Source organism: Podarcis pityusensis (assembly GCF_964106645.2).
Source record: "Podarcis pityusensis genome assembly, chromosome: 16".
In the NCBI taxonomy this organism is placed as follows: domain Eukaryota; kingdom Metazoa; phylum Chordata; class Lepidosauria; order Squamata; family Lacertidae; genus Podarcis; species Podarcis pityusensis.
Genome location: NC_138041.1, coordinates 4,734,462 through 4,758,909, shown reverse-complemented (window position 1 = coordinate 4,758,909; position 24,448 = coordinate 4,734,462). Strand labels below are relative to the sequence as shown.

The following is a 24,448-nucleotide window of genomic DNA, read 5'->3' as shown; positions in this document are numbered from 1 at the left end:
GGAGTGTGGTTTTGTGTGTGTGTATGAGAGAGAAATTTAATTATTGCCAAGGATTATATATGATATCTTATCTCTTCCACCCATCGCACCCATGAAACTGCTTTATCCCTGGGGTCTTCGCCCTCCAACCGTGCCCCAAATATTTGTGGGCGATTTGTGGCATGGACAGAATGCCAGCGCCCTCTGCTGGCCAGCTGTGGAGAAGACTGCAGTTGTGTCCGTTTCCCTTTTTCCAAAAATACACAACTTGTCAGATCAAAGTACATATTGTGGTTTTGTTTTGGTTTTTTGCAGCAAACAGTTCTCGCCCAGCTCGAGGGAACACAGTGCTCTGCCCCTTCCCTCACGTCCTCCTCCTCCTGGGAGGACAGCGTCAGAAAAGGGAGCACTCTTGACATGCTCAGAGTCACACTTCTGAGAAGGCTGATCCTGGAATGGACATCTGTCTGTCTCCAAAGACCCCACTGCTTTTAATGTCTTCAGGAAGAGTCTTAATCTTAGCCATGGCATCTGCTTTCTCAGCCTTGGAATTCCTCATGACGATAATACGAAACAAGATAACTCTGGAGCATGTGCAGAGTGCGTTTCCCTCTCCCTGGTTAGCTACACTATGGGACGCAGTGATGCTCTGAGTCCAGCTTGAGGTTATGGCCTCCAGTCCAGCGTGTGACCCCCAAGACCGCTATCATCAGTATTAGCCTTTTGGTTCTGGGATTCATAGAATTGCAGCCTTTGAAGGGACCTAAAGGGTCATCCAGCCTGACCCCCCGGCATAATCTCTGAGACTCTGGCATAATCCGAGCCCTTTATCTTTCTGACTATGCTTTGGGCAGGGGCTCCTTCAGTCTCGGTTAGAAAGAGATGGTACAAAGCTGCGCAGCTCGTTTTCCAGGCAAGGCAAATGGCATCTGAGCATGTACAGAGTGCATTTGATTGCAATCTCCTCTCACATGCTGTCAGTAGGTCTTTCTGGGCCTCCAAACCTCTCTCTCTCTGTCTTTCGAAAGAGAGCCATTGCCTCTTTTGCCTGCAGCCTGAAACAAAATCCCATGCAAGCTTCCAATGAGCTTAAATATTCTTAAATAAACAAGGGGGGAGTCTCCAGACAGAGCCGTCTCGACCTCCTTCCTCCCCTCTGCCGGCCTTCTTTGTTGATTTCCAGAGCCAATATTTATGTTTTTAAGCACTTCGGGACGGGGCAGGGCTGGTGGCGGCGATGGGGGAGACTTTGCACAAAAAGGCGCTTTGTTCTTTGCTTCCTTCGTTCAGCACAGCCCTGGCCGGCCGGGACAGAGGTCTCCCTGCTATAGCAAGGGAAGCCAGGAGGGGGCGCAATCGAGCCCTCACTTGCCACCCAGGCCTTTGCTTGCCATTGCAGCCCTCACTTGCCAGCCTGGACCGGCAACTTCTTTTTAAAAACAAAACCTGGACAATGTGAAAAACTTCTTGTTGTTGTTGTTTAGTCGTTTAGTCGTGTCCGACTCTTCATGTCCCCCTGGACCAGAGCACGCCAGGCACTTCTGTCTGCCACTGCCTCCCGCAGTCTGGTCAAACTCATGCTGGTAGCTTCGACAACACTGTCCCACCATCTCGTCCTCCATCATCCCCTTCTCCTTGTGCCCTCCATCTTCCCCCACATCAGGGTCTTTTCCAGGGAGTCTTCTCTTCTCATGAGGTGGCCAAAGTAGTGGAGCCTCAGCTTCAGGATCTGTCCTTCCAGTGAGCACTCAGGGCTGAATTCCTTCAGAATGGAGAGGTTTGATCTTCTTGCAGTCCATGGGACTCTCAAGAGTCTCCTCCAGCACCAGAATTCAAAACCATCCATGCTTTGGCGATCAGCCTTCTTTATGGTCCAGCTCTCACTTCCATACACCACTACTGGGAAAACCATAGCTTTAACTATACGGACCTTAGTCGGCAAGGTGATGTCTCTGCTTTTTAAGATGCTGTCTAGGTTTGTCGTTGCTTTTCTCCCAAGAAGCAGGCGTCTTTTAATTTCGTGGCTGCTGTCACCTTCTGCAGTGATCATGGAGCCCAAGAAAGTAAAATCTCTCACTGCGAAAAACTTATTGGCGGCCTTAAAAAAAGTGGGAAGGTCGAGGAGGCAGCCTTGGGACTATATCTGGAAATCGGCTGTATGACAGAGGGAGGTTTTGCACCAAGTTCAAGGCGCTAGTCCTCATTTTTCATAGGAGGCACCTGCTAAAAGCTGTGTTGTTCCAGCAAAGCCTAAACAGGCACAGAGAACGATGAAATGTATTTCTTCCTTTTTTAAAAATAATCTTTATTAATTTAAATTACACACATATACAAAGAATTTACAATCTCGTACTACAAAAAGAAAATTATGGAAAAAGCAATTAAGAAAAAGAAAAAGAAGAAAATATAGAAAAAAGAAAGAAAGAAAAAAGCAGAAAAAGCAGATTTATGTGCATAAAAAAAAATCTTCCTAATTAATACTTAAATAAACACTTAAATAAAAAAGACTTCTGACAAAACGAGTGTTCCAATCATTCTCATTGTACTGTTCATACTGTCGTTTTTTTCACACAGTTTTATATTCTTTAACAGTAGACGGGAAATGTATTTCAGTCAGGTTTTTAGCATATCACTGATTTCAACTATATTTTGAAGGTTTAAAATGGTTGTTTTTAACTGTCTTGTGATTTCGTTGTATACCTTTTGTAAACCACTTGGAGGGTCCCCCCCCATATTTGAGCGGTATATAAATTTTATGAAACAAACAAAATAAATATGTTATGTCACTCTCCTTAGGACGCGTCTGCACCGAGGGCTTTTGCAACAGATTTGATAGGGGTTCTCCCGTTACTATTTGGAAAACTTGCAATTCTGCAAGCGGAGATTTTTAGAGATCTTGAACAGAGTATCTTTCACAGTTCCCACCAACCAATTGCTCAGCTATATAGTTGCAAATAAAACGTTTTAAATGTGTTTTAAGCGCAATATACAATGTGACACTAGGTGGCGATGGCGAGCCTTATGGAAAATTCAATGTATTTTTAAAAAGCATTTTCAGAATTTTTTGTGTGTGTGTGTGTGTAGATTCCTCCTAATTCTTATCAAGATTCGCAAGGCAGGATTGGTATTTAAAAAACCGGCCAGAGTTTGCAGAGCAGCTCTGACTCCTCGTTAATGTTTTGCCTCGGTCTCAAGATTCTAGTCCTCAGTGTGGGAGCTTCTAAACACCACCATCTCCCAACCCCTTTTGAACAATCCTTTCTTGCCCACAGTGTAGGTGATAGTCATGACAACCAAATCAGTTTATTCCTTTGTAGATGGGGCAAAAGCCTTTGTACTCTGTCTCTCTGTCAAGGCTTTGCCTCGGGTTCAAGATCCTAGAGACACAGCCTTGCAGAGGGTCCCCCAAACCCCTAACCCTAAAACTTTACTCATGAGGTCCGTTTGTTAATTTGCGCTTGCTTCCGGTATTTTCTGCTTTCTACTTGCAAATTCTTCCCTGGTTACCTGGAAAGGAGCCCACGATCGCCCCAGGCGACTAAGCAGACTAATCCAGAATGTGGCAGCTAGACTGGGGACTGGGAGCAGCCGCTGAGACCATATAACACCGGTCCTGAAAGACCTACATTGGCTCCCAGTACATTTCTGAGCACGATTCAAAGTGTTGGTGCTGACCTTGAAAGCCCTAAATGGCCTTGGCCCAGTATTCCTGAAGGACCGTCTCCACCCCCATCATTCTGCCCGGACACTGAGGTCCAGCTCTGAGGGCCTTCTGGTGGTTCCCTCCCTGTAAGAAGCCAAAGTACAGGGAACCAGGCAGAGGGCCTTTTCGGTGGTGGCACCCACCCTATGGAATGCCCTTCCACCAGATGCCAATGAAATAAACAACTATCTGACTTTTAGAAAACATCTGAAGGCAGCCCTGTTTAGGGAAGTAATGACTGATGTTTTAATGTATTTTTAATCTTTTGTTGGAAGCCGCCCAGAGTGGCTGGGGAAGCCCAGCCAGATGGGCGGGGTATAAATAATAAATTATTATTATTATTATTATTAGCATGAACGTGGTCCCCCCCCCGATCCTACTGACCCCTCTACTTCCCTCTCCTCCCATCATGCAGTTCGGGGGTCCCAGCGCTGCGAGCTGAACTGCCGCCCCATCGGCTACCGCTTCTACGTGAGACACACTGAGAAAGTGCAGGATGGGACCCCGTGCGAATCCTCCTCCCAGGACATCTGCGTGGCCGGCCAGTGCCTTGTGAGTTGCTCGCGCACTCGTTGTTGACTTGTTAACTTGGAAGGGATCTGTTTTGTTTGTTTTTTAAAATATTAAATTTTATTTAACATAATTATTACAAAATACAAGCAAAATACATACAAATACATACATACACGTTTTTTCAGATAAATACACATATGTAAAAAAGAACAAAAAAGAGATAAGGAAGAAAAGGAAAAAGGAAAAATAAGAAGAAAAATTGCAAAAAGAAGAAAAACTGGAAGAATTTCCTCCAAATTCACTCCACAAATATCTCAACATTTAAACCTTCATTGTTTGACTTCCATCGCATTACGCTGCACTTCCTGTATACATTTTAAGCAAATTTGCATCTGTTATTCCGTATTTTCCCCATACTAATATTCTAATCAATAAGTTTTCTAAATCTTTCATAAATCTATTTTAAACACAACCAACACCTTACACTTAATTCTTCCCTACATAAATCATCATTTAAACATTTCCATTGTTTCTGGATTATATTTTTGGGTTTTTGTCTTATCAAATCAGTCAGCTTTGCTAATTCCAAGGGAAGGGAATCTGGTTTTTTTAAGGAGTGTTTGGAGGAGGCGGTGGCAGCACTTGAGAGAGAAGAGAAAATATATTTCTGGGCTGCAGGGGGATGAAGGAGGCATCAGAGAACATCAGGAGAACCAGATGTTGCCCTCTGTATGAAAGGGGACGCCCCTTCTCCTTGCTCAAACACTTCGGCTCATCTCTTGACCTCGTTTCTCCTCTTTTCCCGTGGCCTCGCCAGACCCCTGGTTGCGACGGGGTCCTGGGTTCGAATCGCACGCTGGACAGCTGCGGGGTTTGTGGCGGGGACCACACCACCTGCAAGCTGGTCGTGGGGAATTTCAGCGACACAGACGTGCCCATTGGGTACCACCGCATCCTGGAGATCCCGGCGGGCGCCACCCGAATCCAGGTTAAGGAAATGACCCGCAGCCCTAACTACCTGGGTATGTGTATATGCCATTTAGTCGGAGGGTTGTAAAGGTAAAGGTAAAGAGACCCCTGACCATTAGGTCCAGTCGTGGCCGACTCTGGTGTTGCGGCGCTCATCTCGCTTTATTGGCCGAGGAAGCCGGCGTACAGCTTCCGGGTCATGTGGCCAGCATGACTAAGCCGCTTCTGGCGAACCAGAGCAGCGCACGGAAACGCTGTTTACCTTCCCGCTGGAGTGGTACCTATTTATCTACTTGCACTTTGAGGTGCTTTCAAACTGCTAGGTTGGCAGGAGCAGGGACCGAGCAACGGGAGCTCACCCCATTGCGGGGATTCGAACCGCCGACCTTCCGATTGGCAAGTCCTAGGCTCTGTGGTTTAACCCACAGCGCCACCCGCGTCCCTTGGGGGGTTGTAGTTTGTTTAATTCAGTGGGTTTATAAATCATGCTTCTTGAAGATGCTCTCCATGCACGCACATAGAAATTCAACATTTGGACAAGCGGAGCGTCTTACCAGCACAGACGATTGGGCCATTTAGCTCAGTATAGACTACACGGACTGGCAGAGGCTCTGCAGGGTATCATAAAGGGGGACTTTCCCATCTGGAGAGGCTGAGGACTGAGCCCATGGACCTTTTGCCCGCAAAGTGTATGCCCTGCCATTGAGCTGCGAATCTTCCTGTAAAAATAAAGTAAGATTCTAGTCCTCATTGTTCTTAATAAAGGGCTGATTTCACTGGGAACAGCTCAAGCTACCATGTTACAAAGCTGGATGTTGGAACCACCCAGTCAGATGGACAGGGGAGAGTAATAAATTATTATTATTATTATTATTATTATTATTATTATTATTATTATCGTCGTCATCATCCAAGATAGAAGCCCTCTACCGCTTAATGTGCTGGTTTAGGGCCCTTGTATTTACGGGACCGCCTCTCCTTAAGGTCCATGACTAATCATAGTTTAGAGGTCCCGGGCCCTAAGGAAGTCAGACTATCCTCCACCAGGGCCAGGGCCTTTTCAGTGATGGCTCCGACCTGGTGGAATGCTCTGTCCCAGGAGACTAGGGCCCATCAGGATTTAACCTCCTTCCATTGGGCCTGTAAGACAGAGCTATCCTGCCTGGCTTTTAATTTGTATTCAGCCTGATCTTTTATTTAGCTTCTCTCCCCTTCCCCTTTTATGAAGAACACCCACTCTGAGACCCCACAGCTAATTCTTCCCTGGCCTCCTCGCTGGCCCAAGTAGGATCAATTCAGCCAGCTAGCCTTGGGGATTATCTAATTGATTTTTGAATTTTATTGTCATTCATGTTTTTATACTGTATTTTATGCTGCTTTTATAATTAAGTGTTTTAAAGTGTTTTAAATTTGTTGTTAGCTGCCCTGAGCCCGGTTTTTGAACCGGGAAGGGCGGGGTATAAATAAAAATTTATTATTATTGTTATTAATGCCAGATCTATGGGCAGGGAGAAGGCAGGCGGGCTGTGTTTCTCTGTGGCAACCCAAGTGCACTCTGTACGGGCTCAGAGGCATTCTGCCATTCCTTCAGAGGTGGCTCCAGGGTGGGAGCATTGGTCCCTGAGTTACCCTGCCCTCCTTCCCATCTCAATGACTCTGTTACAGGTGCCACCAAATACTCATCCTGCGTTTGTAAGAATCCAATTTTTTTAGCGTGGCAGCGCCCGCACTTCGGAACTCCCTGCCGATTGACGCCAGGCAGGTGCCTTCCCCGTCCGCTTTCCGGCACCTGCTAAAAAAAATTTTTTTGTTATAGGCAACGTGTAGAATGTTGACGAGCATTTTAGCCTTGTCGTTGAGTTTGATTTGAGCGTTCCTTTGACCTGTTTTGACTGATAATCTTGTAAACTGAGCGGTTGCATTTTTGAAAAGCAAGCTGCACCTGGAATGAGGGAATAAAAATAAAAATTGCAAAATTGTACGGGAAATTTAAAAAAAATTGGAAGGAGGTAATATAATGTACAGTGGTACCTCAGGTTACATACGCTTCAGGTTACAGACTCCGCTAACCCAGAAATAATGCTTCAGGTTAAGAACTTTGCTTCAGGTTGAGAACAGAAATCGTGTGGCAGCGGCATGGCAGCAGCAGGAGGCCCCATTAGCTAAAGTGGTGCTTCAGGCTAAGAACAGTTTCAGGTTAAGTACGGACCTCTGGAACGAATTAAGTACTTAACCTGAGGTACCACTGTATGTAAAAATCCCAAAATTTAAAAAAAAAGATGGGAGAAAATAAAAATAATAAAAATTAAAATTGCAATGGCGGCGGGCGGGGGCCACAGAGCGAGGGAAGAAAGGGCTTTGAACTGGTAGTTTCATGTTGCTGTTGACTCTCTCTCTCTCTCCCCCCCCCCATCCCTATGCCCCCAAATCTCCCAGCCCTTCGGAGCCACAGTGGCAAATCCATCATCAACGGGAACTGGGCGGTGAACCCGCCAGGGCGCTACGAGGCAGCTGGCACCGTCTTTGTGTACAGCCGCCCAGGAAGCGACCGGAGGGAGGGCGAGTCCCTGACCGCAGAGGGTCCCACGACAGAACCTATAGATGTGTATGTGAGTACGCAGTGGGGTGGGGTGGGGTCTCAGGGAGAGGAGAGGTTGAATCCCGTGCTGCTTGGACGTCTGTGGCTCACCCCGAATGCAGATCTCTGCCTCTTTTCTCAAGGGGGAGGCGGGTCTCCGCTTTCGTTGATTCGCTTTAAAAACCCAAGTTCCTAGTCCTCAGGACTTTCAGATTTCTCTCGGTTTTGTTTTATGCTAGTTTTAACAGGCGTGTGAATTTATTTATTGTCGCAAGTGGCTTTGAGTTGTTGTTGTTGTTGTTTAGTCGTGTCCGCCTCTTCGTGACCCCACGGACCAGAGCACGCCAGGCACTCCTGTCTTCCACTGCCTCCCGCAGTTTGGTCAAACTCATGCTGGTAGCTTCGAGAACACTGTCCCACCATCTCGTCCTCTGTCGTCCCCTTCTCCTTGTGCCCTCCATCTTTCCCAACATCAGGGTTGTTTCCAGGGAGTCTTCTCTTCTCATGAGGTGGCCAAAGTACTGGAGTCTCAGCTTCAGGATCCGTCCTTCCAATGAGCACTCAGGGCTGATTTCCTTCAGAATGGATCGGTTTGATCTTCTTGCAGTCCATGGGACTCAAGAGTCTCCTCCAGCACCAGAATACAAAAGCAAGGCTTTGAGTTACTTTTGTTATTAAAAAAAAAAGAAGCAGCAACTGATAAGTTTAATAAATAATCATTGATCCTTAAGGCTTCTCTTATGTACAGTCATACCTCGGGTTACAGCGGTTGCAGGTTGTGTTTTTTTGGGTTACGGACCGCCGAAACCTGGAAGTACCGGAATGGGTTACTTCCGGGTTTCGGCGGTCACGCATGCGCAGATGCGCCAAATCGCAACCCGTGCATGTGCAGATGCGTCACTGCAGGTTGCGAACTCTGCAGATCACGTTCACAACCCGAGCATCCACTGTACTAAGCTTGGATCCTAGAACAATAGGCAAGTAGGATCTTAGAATGCAACAACTGATTGGCTTGCAAGAAAAGACCAATCAAGCTCCAGGAGGACATTAATCAGCCTATTAGGCTGGTAGGATCATGGAATGCAACAACTGATTGGCCTGCAGGAAAAGACCAATCAGGCTCCAGGAGGGAAGCAGAATCAGCCAATCAGACGGGACTCATTGTGTAAATAACGTATATAAAAGCCTGAGGTTTGGGGGGCAATTCAATCACTGTTTTACAAGCTGCAATAAAGAGCATGAAATCACAACAGGACTCTGACTATATTTCAGCTTCTATTTCCAGGTTGGAAAAGTGTGGTTTGCAAAGTCATAAGGTAGCCCAAGGATTAAAAGTATGAGCACAGATAGGAGCAGAGCCTTCTGTTCAATGCAGCTGGGCTCTCCAAAATGGCCTAGTCTATAGAGATGCAAATACTGTACAGGCAAATGAACTGTGCGTACTTTGAAGAAATTCCTTTTCTCCTGGTTATTTGGGTGCAGAGTATCTGGGGAAGAGAATCAGAAATTAGCCATGGAAGGGGTCTGTCCGTATTTGGGTGGGAGGGGCCTCCAAGACAGGATTTGTCCTTCCCCTTCTCCACCTAAGGAGCAGCAACAGCAAACACTTTTTTTTGCCATGCACGGAACTGCAGGAGACTGTGGACGACAATGGGCTGTGTAATAAACAAAAATCTGCCCTTATTCCCTTATGGGGGACACAAGAGCCCTTATAGAGTCCTTTGCAGGTTCTCCATTGGTAGGAGAAAAGAACAGGGGCCAACCAGAGAATATTGAGAAGCAAAGCAGCTCGTAAGCCTGATCTTTATTGATCTGTTGCAACAGGGTGCTCCCTTCACACACAAGGAGAAGGAGGAGGACCCAGAACAAAGGTGTGCCTGCCCTTATATAGACATTTTAAATTCCCTGCCCTGGAGCTCAAGACCACCCCTCCATACATCATACATACATCACAGAAAAGGTGGTCTACAACAGAAATTTGAATGTTGTTGTTTTTCCTGTCCGCCAGGTTATCTGATCATGCCTTATCTGATTGCCTTTCTTAGTAGTCTGGCCATTTCTTTGAGATGGTGATTTCCCACTTCCTGAGACAATGGGAAGGTTCCCTCACCCCCTCCCTCCTTGCAGAGAAAACATTTGGTCAGTTTGGGAGTCAAAATGGTTTCAGGACCGTCTTCCTGTGCTGCTCCAGACATGTGGTCCACACATCTATGTATGCGCTTTGTTGATACATTTATGAACATTTATTTTATATATACAGTGGTACCTCGGGTTACATACGCTTCAGGTTGCAGACGCTTCAGGTTACAGACTCCTCTAACCCAGAAATAGTACCTCGGGTTAAGAACTTTGCTTCAGGATGAGAACAGAAATCGTGTGGCGGCAGCAGGAGGCCCCATTAGCTAAAGTGGTGCTTCAGGTTAAGAACAGTTTCAGGTTAAGAACGGACCTCCGGAACGAATTAAGTACTTAACCCGAGGTACCACTCTATATATAAGACCTTAATTTTTTTATTTCAGCTGAGACGTCTTTAAAGCGGGGAGGGAGTTCAAGGCAGACTGATGATGGGGGGGGGGTTGCAGGAGCTAAGCAGAGCCCCCAGGTCCAGACAGAGTCTACCTTCATAATCAGATTCTGAGGACAGACAACAGGGGCTTCATGGAGGTGTTTTCGTCTGACCCAGCAGGACTTTTCTCTGATGTTCACACTAGGAAAGAGGTCCCAAGGCTCTGTTTCTGCCCTCCCCCCCCAAAAGAGGGAAGGAACTGTTAACTCCCAACGGAGAAGGGGACTTGAGGTGCTCATTTTATGTTGCCCCCCCTTCCTTCCATGCCCGGCTTTAATTCCTTTTCTGCTGCCTCCCGCAGATGATCTTCCAGCAAGACAATCCTGGTGTCTCTTATCAGTTCTTCCTGGCCTCTGTACAGCCAGAGACCCCCACTCCTGACCTACGTAGCCCCCGGCAAGACTTTGGTGAGCAAACCACCCCCTCCCCTCATGTGGCAGGCAAAAAAAACCCCAAACACCTGTGTTTGCTTATTTCCTCCTCCATCCCAGTCCGTTTTCCTTCGCTGCTATGCCTGTTTTAGGTGGTAGGCCTGTGTTTTCCTCCTCCGTCCCAGAGCGTATTCCTTTTGTGCCATGTCTTTTTTAGCCAACACCCTTTGTGGAGCAAAAAAATCACCTTTCTCTTTCGTCCCACTCCGTATCCGCCAGGTGCCTTGACTGTGGTTTCCTCGGGCAACCAGATGGAGCCCCCGCCCAGCCACCAGCGCCCTGTGCCCGCAGATGCCCGGAACCTCAGCCCGGCCCGCCTCCCAGCTTCGTCCGGCCAATCGGGGAGGAGCCGTGCCGCGGCTCCGCCCCCTCCCGTCTCGTCTGGCCAATCGGGGAGGAGCCCCGGGACCCTGCAAAGGAATGTCCGCGTCCCGCCGCTCCCGCCCCCTCCACCTCCTGTCCAGCACGGCTCGGACCCCCTGCAGGATTTCTACTGGAGGCGAATTGGCAACACCGACTGCTCTGCCACCTGCGGGAAAGGTAAGTCCTATTTCCCTTGGCAGCTGGTATTCAAAAGTAGACTGCTCCTGCGCGTGGAGGTTTGGGTCGACTTAGGGTGGTGCTGTGGGTTAAACCACAGAGCCTAAGACTTGCCGATCAGAAGGTTGGCAGTTCGAATCCCTGCGACGGGGTGAGCTCCCGTTGCTCGGTCCCAGCTCCTGCCCACCTAGCAGTTCGAAAGCACGTCAAAGTGCAAGTAGATAAATAGGTACCACTCCGGCGGGAAGGTAAACGGCGTTTCCGTGCGCTGGCCACATGACCCGGAAGCTGTACGCCGGCTCCCTCGGCCAATAAAGTGAGATGAGTGCCGCAACTCCAGAGTCGGCCACGACTGGACCTAATGGTCAGGGGTCCCTTTACCTTTAAAGCGTATTTACTGGCATTTTATTCAGCATCAGGACAACAGGAAAAACATGTCTTCTCCCCTTTGTGTCCAAGCAAGCAGCATAAGCAAAAGCTAGACACACAACGGAAGTTCCCAGCAAGCTATGCTGGAATGTAAACAGGCATGTGACACACAACAACTCCACACATCTGTTAAGGTGGAACGGAATATTGTAACGTCCTTACCAGCCTCTTATAGCCCATTGGGATGGATAGGGCAGAAGGCAGGGAGCCCAACAGTAGGGGGCGCCAGAGATCGCTCTAGTTTTGTCCCACCTCCTTACTAAGATGCGTCTGTTGCATGCATATCCCATCCACGCCGCTCAAAGAGGTGTGTGAGGTTCTCCTTATTTAAATCCCGCCAAGAACCTTGCGAGGTAGGTTAGGCGAAGAGGTGGCGGCTGTCCCCCAAGGTCACACCCAGGGAACGGCCAAGTGGGGATTTCTGAACCCCGGTCTCTCCCAAGTCGCCCTAACCACTACGCCACACTGCCTCTCGATTCTGCAAGGGCGGAACTGAGACTTAAGGTGGAAGAAGGTGACCGGCAGTGTCGCCCACTGGACTTAGAGGTAAGCAAGAGGTCAGACAGAGTACAGTAAGTGGTTGTCCATGCCCCCAATGGCCCAGTCCTCTCTCGGCTATTAGCAGTTTTAATCCCCCTCTATGGCTTTATAGAGCGCCATGGAGTAGGAAGATTAGCTGCAAATTGGGGAAGTCCCTGGTTTGAATCTCAGAACTGCCACAAACTCACTCGCTACCCATAGCTGAACCACACGCTCTCGGCCTCAGTTTGTCTCATCTGCAAAATGGGGGGAATTTTAAAATGTATTTGCTTTTATTGAAACGACGCACCTGCCCCTCAGCTATGGCGGTCTCTTAAACGCTTCACAACACTCACAAGGCCGTTGTGGTGAGGATTAGGCCTGCGGAACGCTCTGAGAAACGCCAAACAAGCGTTGCGAGTTTTTTTTTATCCTCTAAGCTCGTTAGGCGCCCCCACAGCAATGGCGAGAACGAAGCCACCGCACAAAGGAAAGAGAGAGGCGTTCAGACCATGTGACAGGGCCACATTTGCCAGTAGATGCTGAGTTCTCTGGTTCTCGGCTCCTCGATTGCCTTGAGGACTAGAAACTTGATTTTTAAAAGACAAAATTTGCTAGTATCACCACCTTTCTCTACAGGTTTCTGGCAGTCTGTCTACCAATGCATCTCTCGTGTTACACAAGAGGAGGTGGGAGAGGAGAAATGCCACCTGATCCCCAAGCCCATCGTGTCGGAGGAAGCCTGCAACACGGAGCCTTGCCCAGCCTAGTGAGTGTCCAGTCCACCCTTGCCTCTTATGGGTCTCCTTTTGAGGCAGCTGCTGCCCTCTGCAGGCCTGGAGGCCTCATGACAACCCACCTGGACTCTGGCATTAGGCACCTTCCTCTGTCCCTATTAAAATTTGCTTGTGTGAACTTTGGGGAAATGACAGTCTACTTTTGAGTAGGTCACCACCGTCTTGAGCAAGACACCACGCGGGCCCAAGCCGCCTCTGCTTGTCGCAGAGTTAGAGACCCCTCTTTGCAGAAACCCTGGTTCCTGTGATTTCCCTGTCCCTTGCTCAACGATTTCAGCAGCAGCAACAGCCTCTGTTGCAAGAATACAGAGCACAATTTGTCCCCAGCGGATATTATAGGTTTGCATAACCCTGGCAGGTTACCTGTTAATGCTCACTTGATTGGATACCCTGGGGAGCCTGGCCAGTCTTCTTTAGTGACAAATACTTACTTCCTGAGCCAGGTCACAGGCTCACCCTATTCCTACACAGATATACCCTTAAGACAGGTTTTGTGAATGAAAAGACAATGGGGAGAGGCTTTTCTATTTTCCTTTGACCTTGCAGAGAAAACGTTTTGTCAGTTTGGGAGTCAATATGGTTCCAGGGCTGTTTCCCTGTGCTGCTTCAGACAAGTGGTTTATATATTTATGTACATGTTTGCTTGGTACATGGATGAACATTTATTATATATATAAGACTGTTGAATAGGATCCAAAAGGCAGCAGTCTGATTGGTCCACAGGAGCCACCCAATCCAACTCCAGGTGGAAGTGAATCCGCAACCTGATTGGCCTACAGGTGAATCCCGGAATTAGCCAATCACGTGAGGCCCGTTGTGTAAATAATGTATATAAAGCAGACGTTCTGGGGTAACTTCCATTCCTCCTCACCACTATGAGCTGAATAAAGAGCATGAAATCCACTCTCTGCTCCGAGTATATTTCAAAGACCTTAATTTTTTTTATTTCCCTTGCGAGGGAATATTCCTTTTTTCTCTGCTCATTCCTCCCCATCCTGTCCATCTCTTTTCCAGCTGGGAGGCGGGCGAGTGGTCAGCCTGCAGCAAATCCTGCGGCCTGGGCACTCAGCACCGCCAAGTCCTGTGCCGGCAGATCTACGCCAACCGCAGCACCATGGTGCACCCCCAGAGGTGCGCACAGCTGGAGAAGCCCAACGCCACCCAGGCCTGCCAAGTCCAGGTTTGCAGCCGCTGGGAAGTCCGAACTAACTGGAGCTCGGTAAGGGATTTGGTGGTAGCTGGGGGGGGGGGAGAGGATGGGGCGTTGGGGGGGTCATTTCAGCATGGGAAGCAGCAGCAAACCCTAGAGCAGGGTATCAGGGGTGCCTGCAAAATGGGCATCGATGTAAGACAATGAGAAATGTGCATTCAGCAGGGTGGATTTGATTTAAATCAAATTGAATTAAATCATGATTTAATTCACTTGTCAGTAAGACTTGATTTAAATCGTGTGTTTTTTTACAGAAAGACTCATTCTTGCCGGTATAACATTAATATTTACAACCAGATGAAGGTTTCATTTTTGGAATAATGAATTTTCAGTGTAGTTTTTGCAGTCATATCAAAAAGTTCTGATTTGGGTATACCATTAGAAATACATAGACAGATAAATTATGAAATTATTGTGAGGTTTAATAAGTTAACTATTTATATTTGGACAACTTTTCTGCTGTACTTTATTGGAAGGAGACAAATAAGTCATTTCCTTAACAACTGAAACAATTTATTTAACTAAAACAATAATATTATAGCATATGTATCCATGTTTGTTAACGGATGTGGTTAAACTTTTTTTTTAAAAAAAAACAACACTGAGTTTTAGTACACGTGAAAAACTAAAAACAAATCTTTATTTCCTCATGAATAGCCTTTGGACTATAATGTAACTTAAATAGAAAACTACTGTATCTTTAGAAAGATTTTTCCTCCAAAAGCATTTTATTTTAAAAACCTGATTTAAATTTTTAAAAAATCCGATTTTAAAAAAATAAATAAATCCGATTTTATTATTTTTTTTATAAAAAATTATTGATTTTTATCCACCCTGGCTTAATTTATGCCATGTGCTTTGTGTGGGGCTGCCCTTGCGCCTGGCCTGAACTCTGCAACAACTTGTGCAGGATAAGAACCTCAGTAAATCCTTGCCCAAGGCCTGGTGGAACAGCTCCATCTTGCAGGCCCTGCAGAAAGATGTCAAGTCCCGCAGGGCCCTAGTCTCTTGGGACAGAGCGTTCCACCAGATGGGAGCCACAGCCGAAAAAGCCCTGGCTCTGGTTGAGGCCAGCCTAATCTCCCTGTGGCCTGGGACCTCCAAGATGTTTTTGTTTGAAGACCGTAAGGTCCTCTGTGGGACATACCAGGAGAGACGGTCCCGTAGGTACGAGGGTCCTAGGCCGTATAGGGCTTTCAAGGTTAAAACCAGCACCTTAAACCTGATCCTGTACTCCACCGGGAGCCAGTGCAGCTGGTAGAGTGTGAATGTGAACCTGCAGCGAGGACCCCATAAGGAGTCTCGCCACGGCATTCTGCACCTGCTGGAGTTTCTGGGTCAGTCTCAAGGGCAGCCCCACGTAGAATACCCACAAAGAACCTAGAAACCTGGATAGACTGCCACTGGATTTGGAGGTTCCACAAGGGCATAAGAACAGCCCTGCTAGAGCAGGCCAGTGGCCTATCTAGTCCAGCATCCTGTTCTCACAGGGGCCAACCAGATACCCCAATGGGAAGCCCAGAAGCAGGACTCGGGCGCAAGAGCCCTCTCCCTCTCCCTCCTGTGGTTTCCAGAACGCAGCAGCATTTCTGCCTCCAACCACGGAGACTCAACTAGTAGCCACTGATGGCCTTGTTATCCTCCACAAATTGGCCTCGCCCTCTTTTAAAGCCGTCTAAGTTGGCAACCATTGCTGCTTCATGTGGCAAGGAGTTCCGCAGTTTAACTGGGCACTGTATTATCAGTCCCCTTTCTTTCGTTTGTCCTAAACCTTCCGGCATTCGGCATCCTTGGATGTCGAAACAGAATGCACGATAGCTCGTCTCCTCCTTGTGGGAATGTTCAGGGATGCAGGAGAGGATATATTGCTTGATTATAGCCTTTCCAACTTGTGTTAACAAGTTCCCGAATTTCAGCAGAGTAATACATTCCCCTTTTTAAACTCACAGCGGATGCGTTGGCTCACGCTCGCTAAAGCCTCTATAATAACTGTTCTGGCGTTTTCCCCTTATTCCCTCATAAAAGATAAGACATGAAGCAGTCTTCTATAAAAGTATAAAAAGAGTTTACTCACATTCTGTTCACATTCGGATCCCAGAAGGGAGACTTAGCTTAGGAAAGTAACATACACTGCGCTTGCTGTCTCGGCTTCCTCTTTAGTGGTGTGCAACCTCTTCAGCCAGGAGAGGCTGCGCGCGGCTATGGGAGAAGCCGAGACAGCGAGTAGGATGGATCCCGCTCGCTGTCTTGGCTTCCTCTTTAGCGGCGCGCAACCTCTTCAGCCAGGAGAGGCTGCTGCAGCTAAAGAAGCCATAGCCGCGTGCAGCCTCTCCCGGCCGGAGGGGCTGCGCGCGGCTATGGCAATACCCCCGCAAAAGCCCACAGGAGCCGCGCATCCTTTAAGGAATGCGCGGCTCCTGCGGGCTTTTCTACAAGGAGGGAGATGGGACTGAATGGCCGCATCAGTCCCTTCTCCCTCCTGGGGAAAAGCCCGCAAGAGCCACATGGAGCTTGTGTGCGGCTCTTGGGGGCTTTTCCTGCCTGCCTCCCCCCTGCATTCGCTCCATAAGACGCACACACATTTCCCCTTACTTTTTAGGAGGGAAAAAGTGCGTCTTATGGAGCGAAAAATACGGTATCTCATAAGGAGACAGTCCCTTTGTCCTCTCTTGACTGGAAGCCAAGAGGGCATCTTTGGCTAAGCAGATGTTGCTTCTTCGATGCATGTAGTCAAAGAGAGAGAGATGGCTGCCCTGCCCTGTGCTTTTGGCGTTACCTGCACAGGTGAGGCCACGCCCACCTCTAGTCACATGCAGAGGAAGTCTGTCCCAGCCCAGAAGGAAACAGGAAGTTTACCTGCTGGCTGGACAAACTTTCCTCCCCATGTGTAAACATCTTCATTCTAGGAATGTTGTACTTGACTGCTCTTGTGTTTCACATCCCATACTCCTTCCCCCTTCTAGTGCTCGGTCCTCTGCGGCACCGGACATCGGACGCGCCACGTCCGCTGCGTCAGTAACCACGGCGACTTGCTCCGCGACAGCGACTGCCCAGTGAACCATCGCCCGAAAACCAGCGAAGTTTGCGACATGGGGCCTTGCGTGCGCACCTGGTTCTACAGCGACTGGAGCAACACGGTACCTCCTCTCCCCTTCTTTTTTAACCTGTGGGTCTTCCTCGTCTCTCTTCCCCAGCCCAAAATTCCCCATCTCTCCCAGAGCTAGATTAAAACCGTGCAAAGGCGTTTCCTCCTACGCTGCTACCCTCCTGCCTCGCTTCCATTTCTGGCCGCGCAAACCGCTCTCCGATACTTCAAATAAATAGCTGCACAATCTTGCTCTCCTCTCTATTTAAATCTCCCTTTGTGTAGAGATTTTCAAAAGGGAAACGTGACAAATCTGAAGGATCTTGAATTGTGCAGGCTGTTTATGTTAGCCAGATTTAATATGATAGTAAGAGGAAGATATTTAGCTCTCCCAGAATCAGAGCGTCTCTGCAAATGTAGTAAACAGGAACCTGATACTTTGGAGCATATTTTCTTTTCTTGTGATTTTGGCATTTATGCCAGAAGACCATTATTAGAGGCCTTACAACACAATAGGCTCAATTCTATGCTACCAGCAGTTCAGGACCTGCTCTCGGACAGGAATGATCAAATTACTTTAATAGTGGCTGAATTTTTGAGTGCTGTCCATGTAGAAAGACTGGGCCATTATAAAGAGATTTAGTGGTTCTGAATTGATTGGTGATGTGGTAATGTTGTATTGTATTATTTATGCAAATTGATTTTCTCTGGAGTTAAAGATCGGACTGGGACAAACCTTGTTATGTTGAGCTCGTATTTTGCTCAAATTGTATACGGTGTCTGTTTGATAATGTGTGGTTTGCTATGCCTAATAAAGGATATATTTGAAAAAAATAGCTGCACAATGCACTTCGGCTCACTCGTGTGACGTTCAGTTAACTCCAAGGCACCTTTTGAACAAAACCCCAGGGATTGCTGCAAGTGAGATATGAATGGTTTGTGGGAGATAGGCTAGAAATGGCTGCCTCTCTTCCCAGGTGTCAAAAAAGGTTATTTATGTGTGCTGCTACTACTGCAGCCTGTGTTTAGCTCGCCCAAAAATGGAAAATGAGTGAGGTAACAACCAAAGAAGAGCAGAAACTTAAGTTGACAGAATATGTGCAGTTTGCAGACTTAACATATAGAATAAGGGAACAAGAAGAACATACGTTTAGAGAATATTGGAAAACGTTTATTGAATATATGGGAAATAACTGTGTATGGCTGAAAATGCTGGCAGCATTGAGATAAATTCAACAGTGTAAATAAAGTTATGATGGATGTAATAATAGAATACTGAATGGTATATTGTCTGTAAGATATGCAGGGATTTATGATATGTAAAATCAGTGCTTTTTTCTGAAGGTACACAGGGGTACGCATACCCCTAAACATTTTGCAAATGTTTGTACTTTTGTCTATTTACTGCATTATTTTCCCCGATTTGAACTATAAAATGGTGGTTTTCTTGAGTCAAAATGACAGTACCTCTAAACATTTTTTTTAGAAAAAAAGCACTGTGTAAAATGAACCCTGAAAAGAGAAGAAGGGAAGTCGTTGATACTTTAAGGATGTAAAAATGAGTATTTTAAATTGGAAAGGCAGGAAAATTGATAAAAATTATATACAAAGAAATAGCTGCCTCTCGGGCTGCTGGAGTATTGAGGAGGGGAATGATGATGATGATGATGATGATGATGATATTTTATTTATAGCCCGCCCTTCCTGGTTCAAAAACTGGGCTCAGGGCAGCTAACAACAAATTTAAAACACTTAATTGTAAAAGCAGCATAAAATACAGTATAAAAACATGAATAACAATAAAATTCAAAATTCAGAAATCAATTTAGGGGAAATAAGCATTAGATAATCCCCAGGGCTATCTGGCTGAATCCGTCCTACTTGGGCCAGCAAGGAGGCCAGGGGAGAGTTAGCTGTGGGGTCTCAGAGCGGGTGATCTTCATAAAAGGGGAGGGAAATAAAAGATCAGGCTGAATTCAAATTAAAGGCCAGGCAGAATAGCTCTGTCTTACAGGGCCGACGGAAGGAGGTTAAATCTTGAAGGGCCCTAGTCTCATGGGACAGAGCATTCCACCATGTCGGAGCCATCACTGAAAAGGCCCTGGCCCTGGTGGAGGATAGTCTGACTTCCTTAGGGCCCGGGACCTCTAAGCTATGGTTATAAGAAGAGCCAGTGGTATGATAAAGCTTATGAAAGTCTCTCGCATTCCCTCTCTCCCTCTTTCTCCTCTCCAGTGCTCAGCCGAGTGCGGGACGGGGATCCAGCGGCGCTCGGTGGTCTGCCTTTCGAGCGCCGCCAACGGGCAGGTGGAGGAGAACTGCGCTGGCACCAAACCAGCCGACATGAGGGCATGCAATGGCGGTCCGTGCCAGAGGGTCAACCGGTGGTACACTGGGCCATGGAGTCCGGTGAGCAGCGCCCCTCGTCCCGTCCCGGTCTCGTCGCCAGCATTATATGAACCCGGTTTGCAAAAGCTTAAGGCATGCATCCCCTGAACTCAGCCCTCCAGATGGTTTTTTTGGCCTACAACTCCCATGATCCCTAGCTAACAGGACCAGTGGTCAGGGATGATGGGAGTTGTAGTCCCAAAACAGCTGGCGGGCCAAGTTTGGGGGTGCCTGGCTTAAGGCATCCTGGGAATGGTAGTTTTTGCGAACAAGCGACTGGCGACTAACAGGAGGAGTCCTGGCTCCCTCACAAAACTACAGATCCCAGGATTCCTTGCAGCTTGCAGGGAGCCTCAACAGCTAGACGGATTTCGGACCTCGAATCATAGAGTTGGAAGGGACCCATAAGAGCCATCTAGTTCAACCCGCTGCAATGCAGGAATCAGTCAACATGTTTGCTAAGGGTGTTGCGAGTTGTTAAGAGGAGACTCCCTATTGCCCTTCCTCACAAAGCCAGATTTCCCTGGGTTGAGTGTTAAACCACTCTGAGGACTGTGAGGGGATTTTTTTGGGGGGGGGGTGTTACTCCTTACAAATTTCAGCACCCTTAGTTTTATTTCTTTTTATTTATTTCAAAAAAATTATACACTGCTTGATTGTAAAAAAAAATACACAGCAACACCTCAAAGTGGTTTACAAAAAAAGAACATAACAATAGATTTATCAGTGAAAAAATAGTTAAAAACAACTATTTAAAATGAGGAAAAAAATATTGATAGACTAAAAACAGATTAGAACATGCATCAACATTCTACAAATGTGGGTTGACAGGCATAAAACCAAGTCTGAAAGTAGAGCTAACTAAAAGACCTAGACCTTATTCGAGCATAGCTGTCAACCGTCCTTTATTTGGCAGGAAACTCCCTTATTGATGATATCCCTTAAATTTCCCGGGTTTCATGCTCGCCCGGCTCGGGGCCCTCCGCCGTGAGAGAGAGTGCAAGCTGGCGCCGTTGCCCTGGCACAAGGAGTTCCATCGGCCCTTCCCTGCCCGAGAGACTTTTGCCCACGCCGCCCGCGAGCCTGGAGGCGGCAGCGGAGGTGGCAGCTGAGGAGGCAGTCTGAGGGAGGAGGAAGAGGAGGGGATGGGGAGGGATGCAGAAGGGCAGCGCTTCAGCGGCCACCGCAGCGCCACAACCACCTCATTCCGGATTGACAGCATCTGTCAATCCTACCAATGTATGCAACTCTTTACAATAGCAAAATTCCTTATTTTGGCTGCTGATCCTTTATTTTCAAGGCTGCTGGTCCCTTATTTTCAAATCTGTAAGTTGACAGTTATGTATTCCAGGCATCCCCAACCTTTGGCCCTCCAGATGTTTTGGCCTACAACTCCCGTCATCCCTAGCTAACAGGACCAGTGGTCAGGGATGATGGGAACTGTAGTGCAAAACATCTGGAGGGCCAAAGGTTGGGGTTGCCTGCACCACATTTAAGACACTATCGTAGCACTTTGCACAACCATGGCTTCCCCCAAAGAATTCTGGGAACTGTAGCTTGTCCCTTGCAGAGCCCAGCACCCTTGGCTTCTCACAGCGAGGGAACCGCCAGAAGGCCCTCGGCGCTGGACCTCAGTGTCCAGGCAGAATGATGGGGATGGAGACGCTCCTATATTCAACACAGAAAAAATTGTTGTTGACTAAGGACAGCTGGACATATAAAGGGCCCCGTTACCTTCAATAGGGGACGCGGGTGGCGCTGTGGGTTAAACCACAGAGCCTAGGACTTGCCAATCAGAAGGTCGGCGGTTCGAATCCCCGCGACGGGGTGAGCTCCCGTTGCTCGGTCCCTGCTCCTGCCAACCTAGCAGTTCGAAAGCACGTCATAGTGCAAGTAGATAAATAGGTACCACTCCAGCGGGAAGGTAAACGGTGTTTCCGTGCGCTGCTCTGGTTTGCCAGAAGCGGCTTAGTCATGCTGGTCGCATGACCCAGAAGCTGCACGCCGGCTCCCTCGGCCAATGAAGCGAGATGAGCGCCGCAACCCCAGAGTCGGTCATGACTGGACCTAACAGTCAGGGGTCCCTTTACCCTTTACCTTCAGTAGCTTAGGGCCTCATCAAACCTAAATCCGGCCCTGATCCGCCTCCCCTCTGCCTCTTCGCCCCCCCAGTGCTCATCGGACTGCAGTACGGGCACCCAGCGGCGCGACCTCATCTGCGTCAGCAAGCTGGGCGCTGAGTTCAACGTGACGGACGCCTCGGACTGTGCCCACCTGGAGAAGCCGCCCTCCTTGCAGCCCTGCGTGGGCACGTCTTGTGAGGCCCGCTGGTTCTCCACCGCCTGGAGCTCTGTGAGTGAGGGCGAGGGTCTGACACGGGTGGGGCGGGAACCCCCTTCCACACGTAGGATTCGGAGAACGGACAAAACGGGGAAGGGGTTTGCGGCAGCGAATACCCCAGGGTGGGTTTGATTTAGATCGAATCAATTTAAATCACTAGTCAGTAAGTCTTGATTTAATAATAATAATAATAAATAATAATAATTTTCATGTATACCCTGCCCTCCCCGGCCAAATCCGGGCTCAGAGCAGCTAACATCAAATGTTTAATCATTTTTTTTACAGAAAGGCTCATTCTTGCTGGTACGATCTTAATATTTACAACCAGATGAAGGTTTCGCTTTTGGAATAATGAATTTTCAGAGTAGTTTTGCAGTCCTATCAAAAATCACTGATTTGGTTAGAAATACATAGACAGATACAGTGGTACCTTGGGTTACATATGCTTCAGGTTACATACGCTTCAGGTTACAGACTCCGCTAACCCAGAAATATTACCTCGGGTTAAGAACTTTGCTTCAGGATGAGAACAGAAATTGTGCTCCAGCGGCGCGGCAGCAGCAGGAGGCCCCATTAGTTAAAGTGGTGCTTCAGGTTAAGAACAGTTTCAGGTTAAGAACGGACCTCCAGAACGAATTAAGTACGTAACCAGAGGTACCACTGTATATTATGAAATTATTGTGAGGTTTAATAAGTTGACTGTTTATATTTGGACACCTTTTCTGCTGTACCTTCTAAATCCAGCCCGTGGACGGTCTGGAATCAGCATGTTTTTACATGAGCAGAACGTGTCTTTTTATTTAAAATGCATCTCTGGGTTATTTGTGGGGCCTGCCTGGTGTTTTTACATGAGTAGAATGTGTCCTTTTATTTAAAATGCATCTTTGGGTTATTTGTGGAGCATAGGAATTCATTCATTTTTTCCCCTTCAAAATATAGTCTGGCCCCCCGCAAGGTCTGAGGGACAGTGGACTGGCCCCCTGCTGAAAAAGTTTGCTGACCCCTGATTCAGATTTATGCATTTTTGCCAGTTTACTCGGTATTAGATACCACCGATATATAATGTTAATATAATTTTCTCTTAAACTGTAACATGCTGTATATTTTAGGTCCATATTCCACAACCGTTCCGTTTTCCCTTTGTCCTTTCAGTGCTCCAGGTCCTGCGTTGGGGGCGTCCAAGTGAGAGAGGTCCAGTGTCTGACCCAAAACAAGACCCTGAGCAACCTCTGTCCGCCGGATCTCAAGCCCATCAAGAAACGGCCCTGCAACGTTCAGCCCTGCCTATTGGACCTCGGTAACCCACCCGGCCCCCTCCTCCTCCCTACGGCCAAAAATGGGGGGAGGACGGGCAGGCAGGCTGAAAAACTCCACACGCCCAAGGGGTGCATTTCTGCAAAGTCGTTTATTTGCAGAGATACAATTCCTACAATATGACGTGGTGGTATACGGTGTAGTCATTCAAAGCAGGGCCTTCCATGTGGCTGCCCCTCTTCCGTGGAATGGCGTCCCCGTCAAAATACGGCAGGCCCTCACTATCTGCCCTTTTCGGTAACAACTGAAGATGGTTGTTTTTGTTCCAGCAGGCTTTCCCAGCTGGATAAAAGGGTTCTTACAAGTGTCAGCTTGTTAGGGTTTTAGTCTTGATACAGAATGGTAGAATTGGAAGAGACCCTGTGGATTGTCTATTCCAGCGGTTCTCAACCTGTGGGTCCCCAGATGTTGTTGGACTACAACTCCCATCATCCCTGAACTCTGGCCTTGCTAGCTAGGAGTGATGGGAGTTGTAGTTCAACAACATCTGGGGACCCACAGGTTGAGAAAGGCTGGACTCTATACCAACCCCCCTGCAATGCAGGAATTTGCAGCGGTCCCTTATGGCAGTATTGGGACGCGGGAGGCGCTGTGGGTTAAACCACAGAGCCTAGGACTTGCTGATCAGAAGGTCGGCGGTTCGAATCCCCATGACGGGGTGAGCTCCCATTGCTCGGTCCCTGCTCCTGCCAACCTAGCAGTTCGAAAGCACGTCAAAGTGCAAGTAGATAAATAGGTACCGCTCCGGCGTGAAGGTAAACGGCGTTTCCGTGCACTGCTCTGGTTCGCCAGAAGCGGCTTAGTCATGCTGGCCACATGACCCGGAGGCTGTATGCCGGCTCCCTCGGCCAACAAAGCGAGATGAGTGCCCCTGACCATTCGGTCCAGTCGCAGACGACTCTGGGGTTGCAGCACTCATCTCGCTTTATTGGCTGAGGGAGCCGGCATACAGCTTCCGGGTCATATGGCCAGCATGACTAAGCCGCTTCTGGCGAACCAGAGCAGCGCACGGAAACACCATTTACCTTCCCGCCAGAGCGGTACCTATTTATCTACTTGCACTTTGACATGCTTTCTAACTGCTAGG

At 47.9% G+C, this 24,448-nt stretch overlaps 1 protein-coding gene across 2 annotated transcripts in view; it reads left to right on the top strand.

The window, feature by feature from the left end:
- The window catches only part of ADAMTSL4 (ADAMTS like 4), an 85,146-nt gene that overhangs the window by 55,966 nt on the left and 4,732 nt on the right, over positions 1–24,448 (top strand). For both annotated transcript variants that reach the window (XM_080984487.1, XM_080984486.1), the window contains 11 exons: positions 4,098–4,234; positions 5,013–5,217; positions 7,601–7,773; positions 10,610–10,715; positions 10,959–11,279; positions 12,867–12,996; positions 14,039–14,243; positions 17,198–17,371; positions 19,555–19,728; positions 21,880–22,059; positions 23,200–23,344. In XM_080984487.1, coding sequence (XP_080840613.1) covers positions 4,098–4,234; positions 5,013–5,217; positions 7,601–7,773; positions 10,610–10,715; positions 10,959–11,279; positions 12,867–12,996; positions 14,039–14,243; positions 17,198–17,371; positions 19,555–19,728; positions 21,880–22,059; positions 23,200–23,344 — 1,950 coding nt within the window. The remainder of the gene's footprint in view (positions 1–4,097; positions 4,235–5,012; positions 5,218–7,600; positions 7,774–10,609; positions 10,716–10,958; positions 11,280–12,866; positions 12,997–14,038; positions 14,244–17,197; positions 17,372–19,554; positions 19,729–21,879; positions 22,060–23,199; positions 23,345–24,448) is intronic.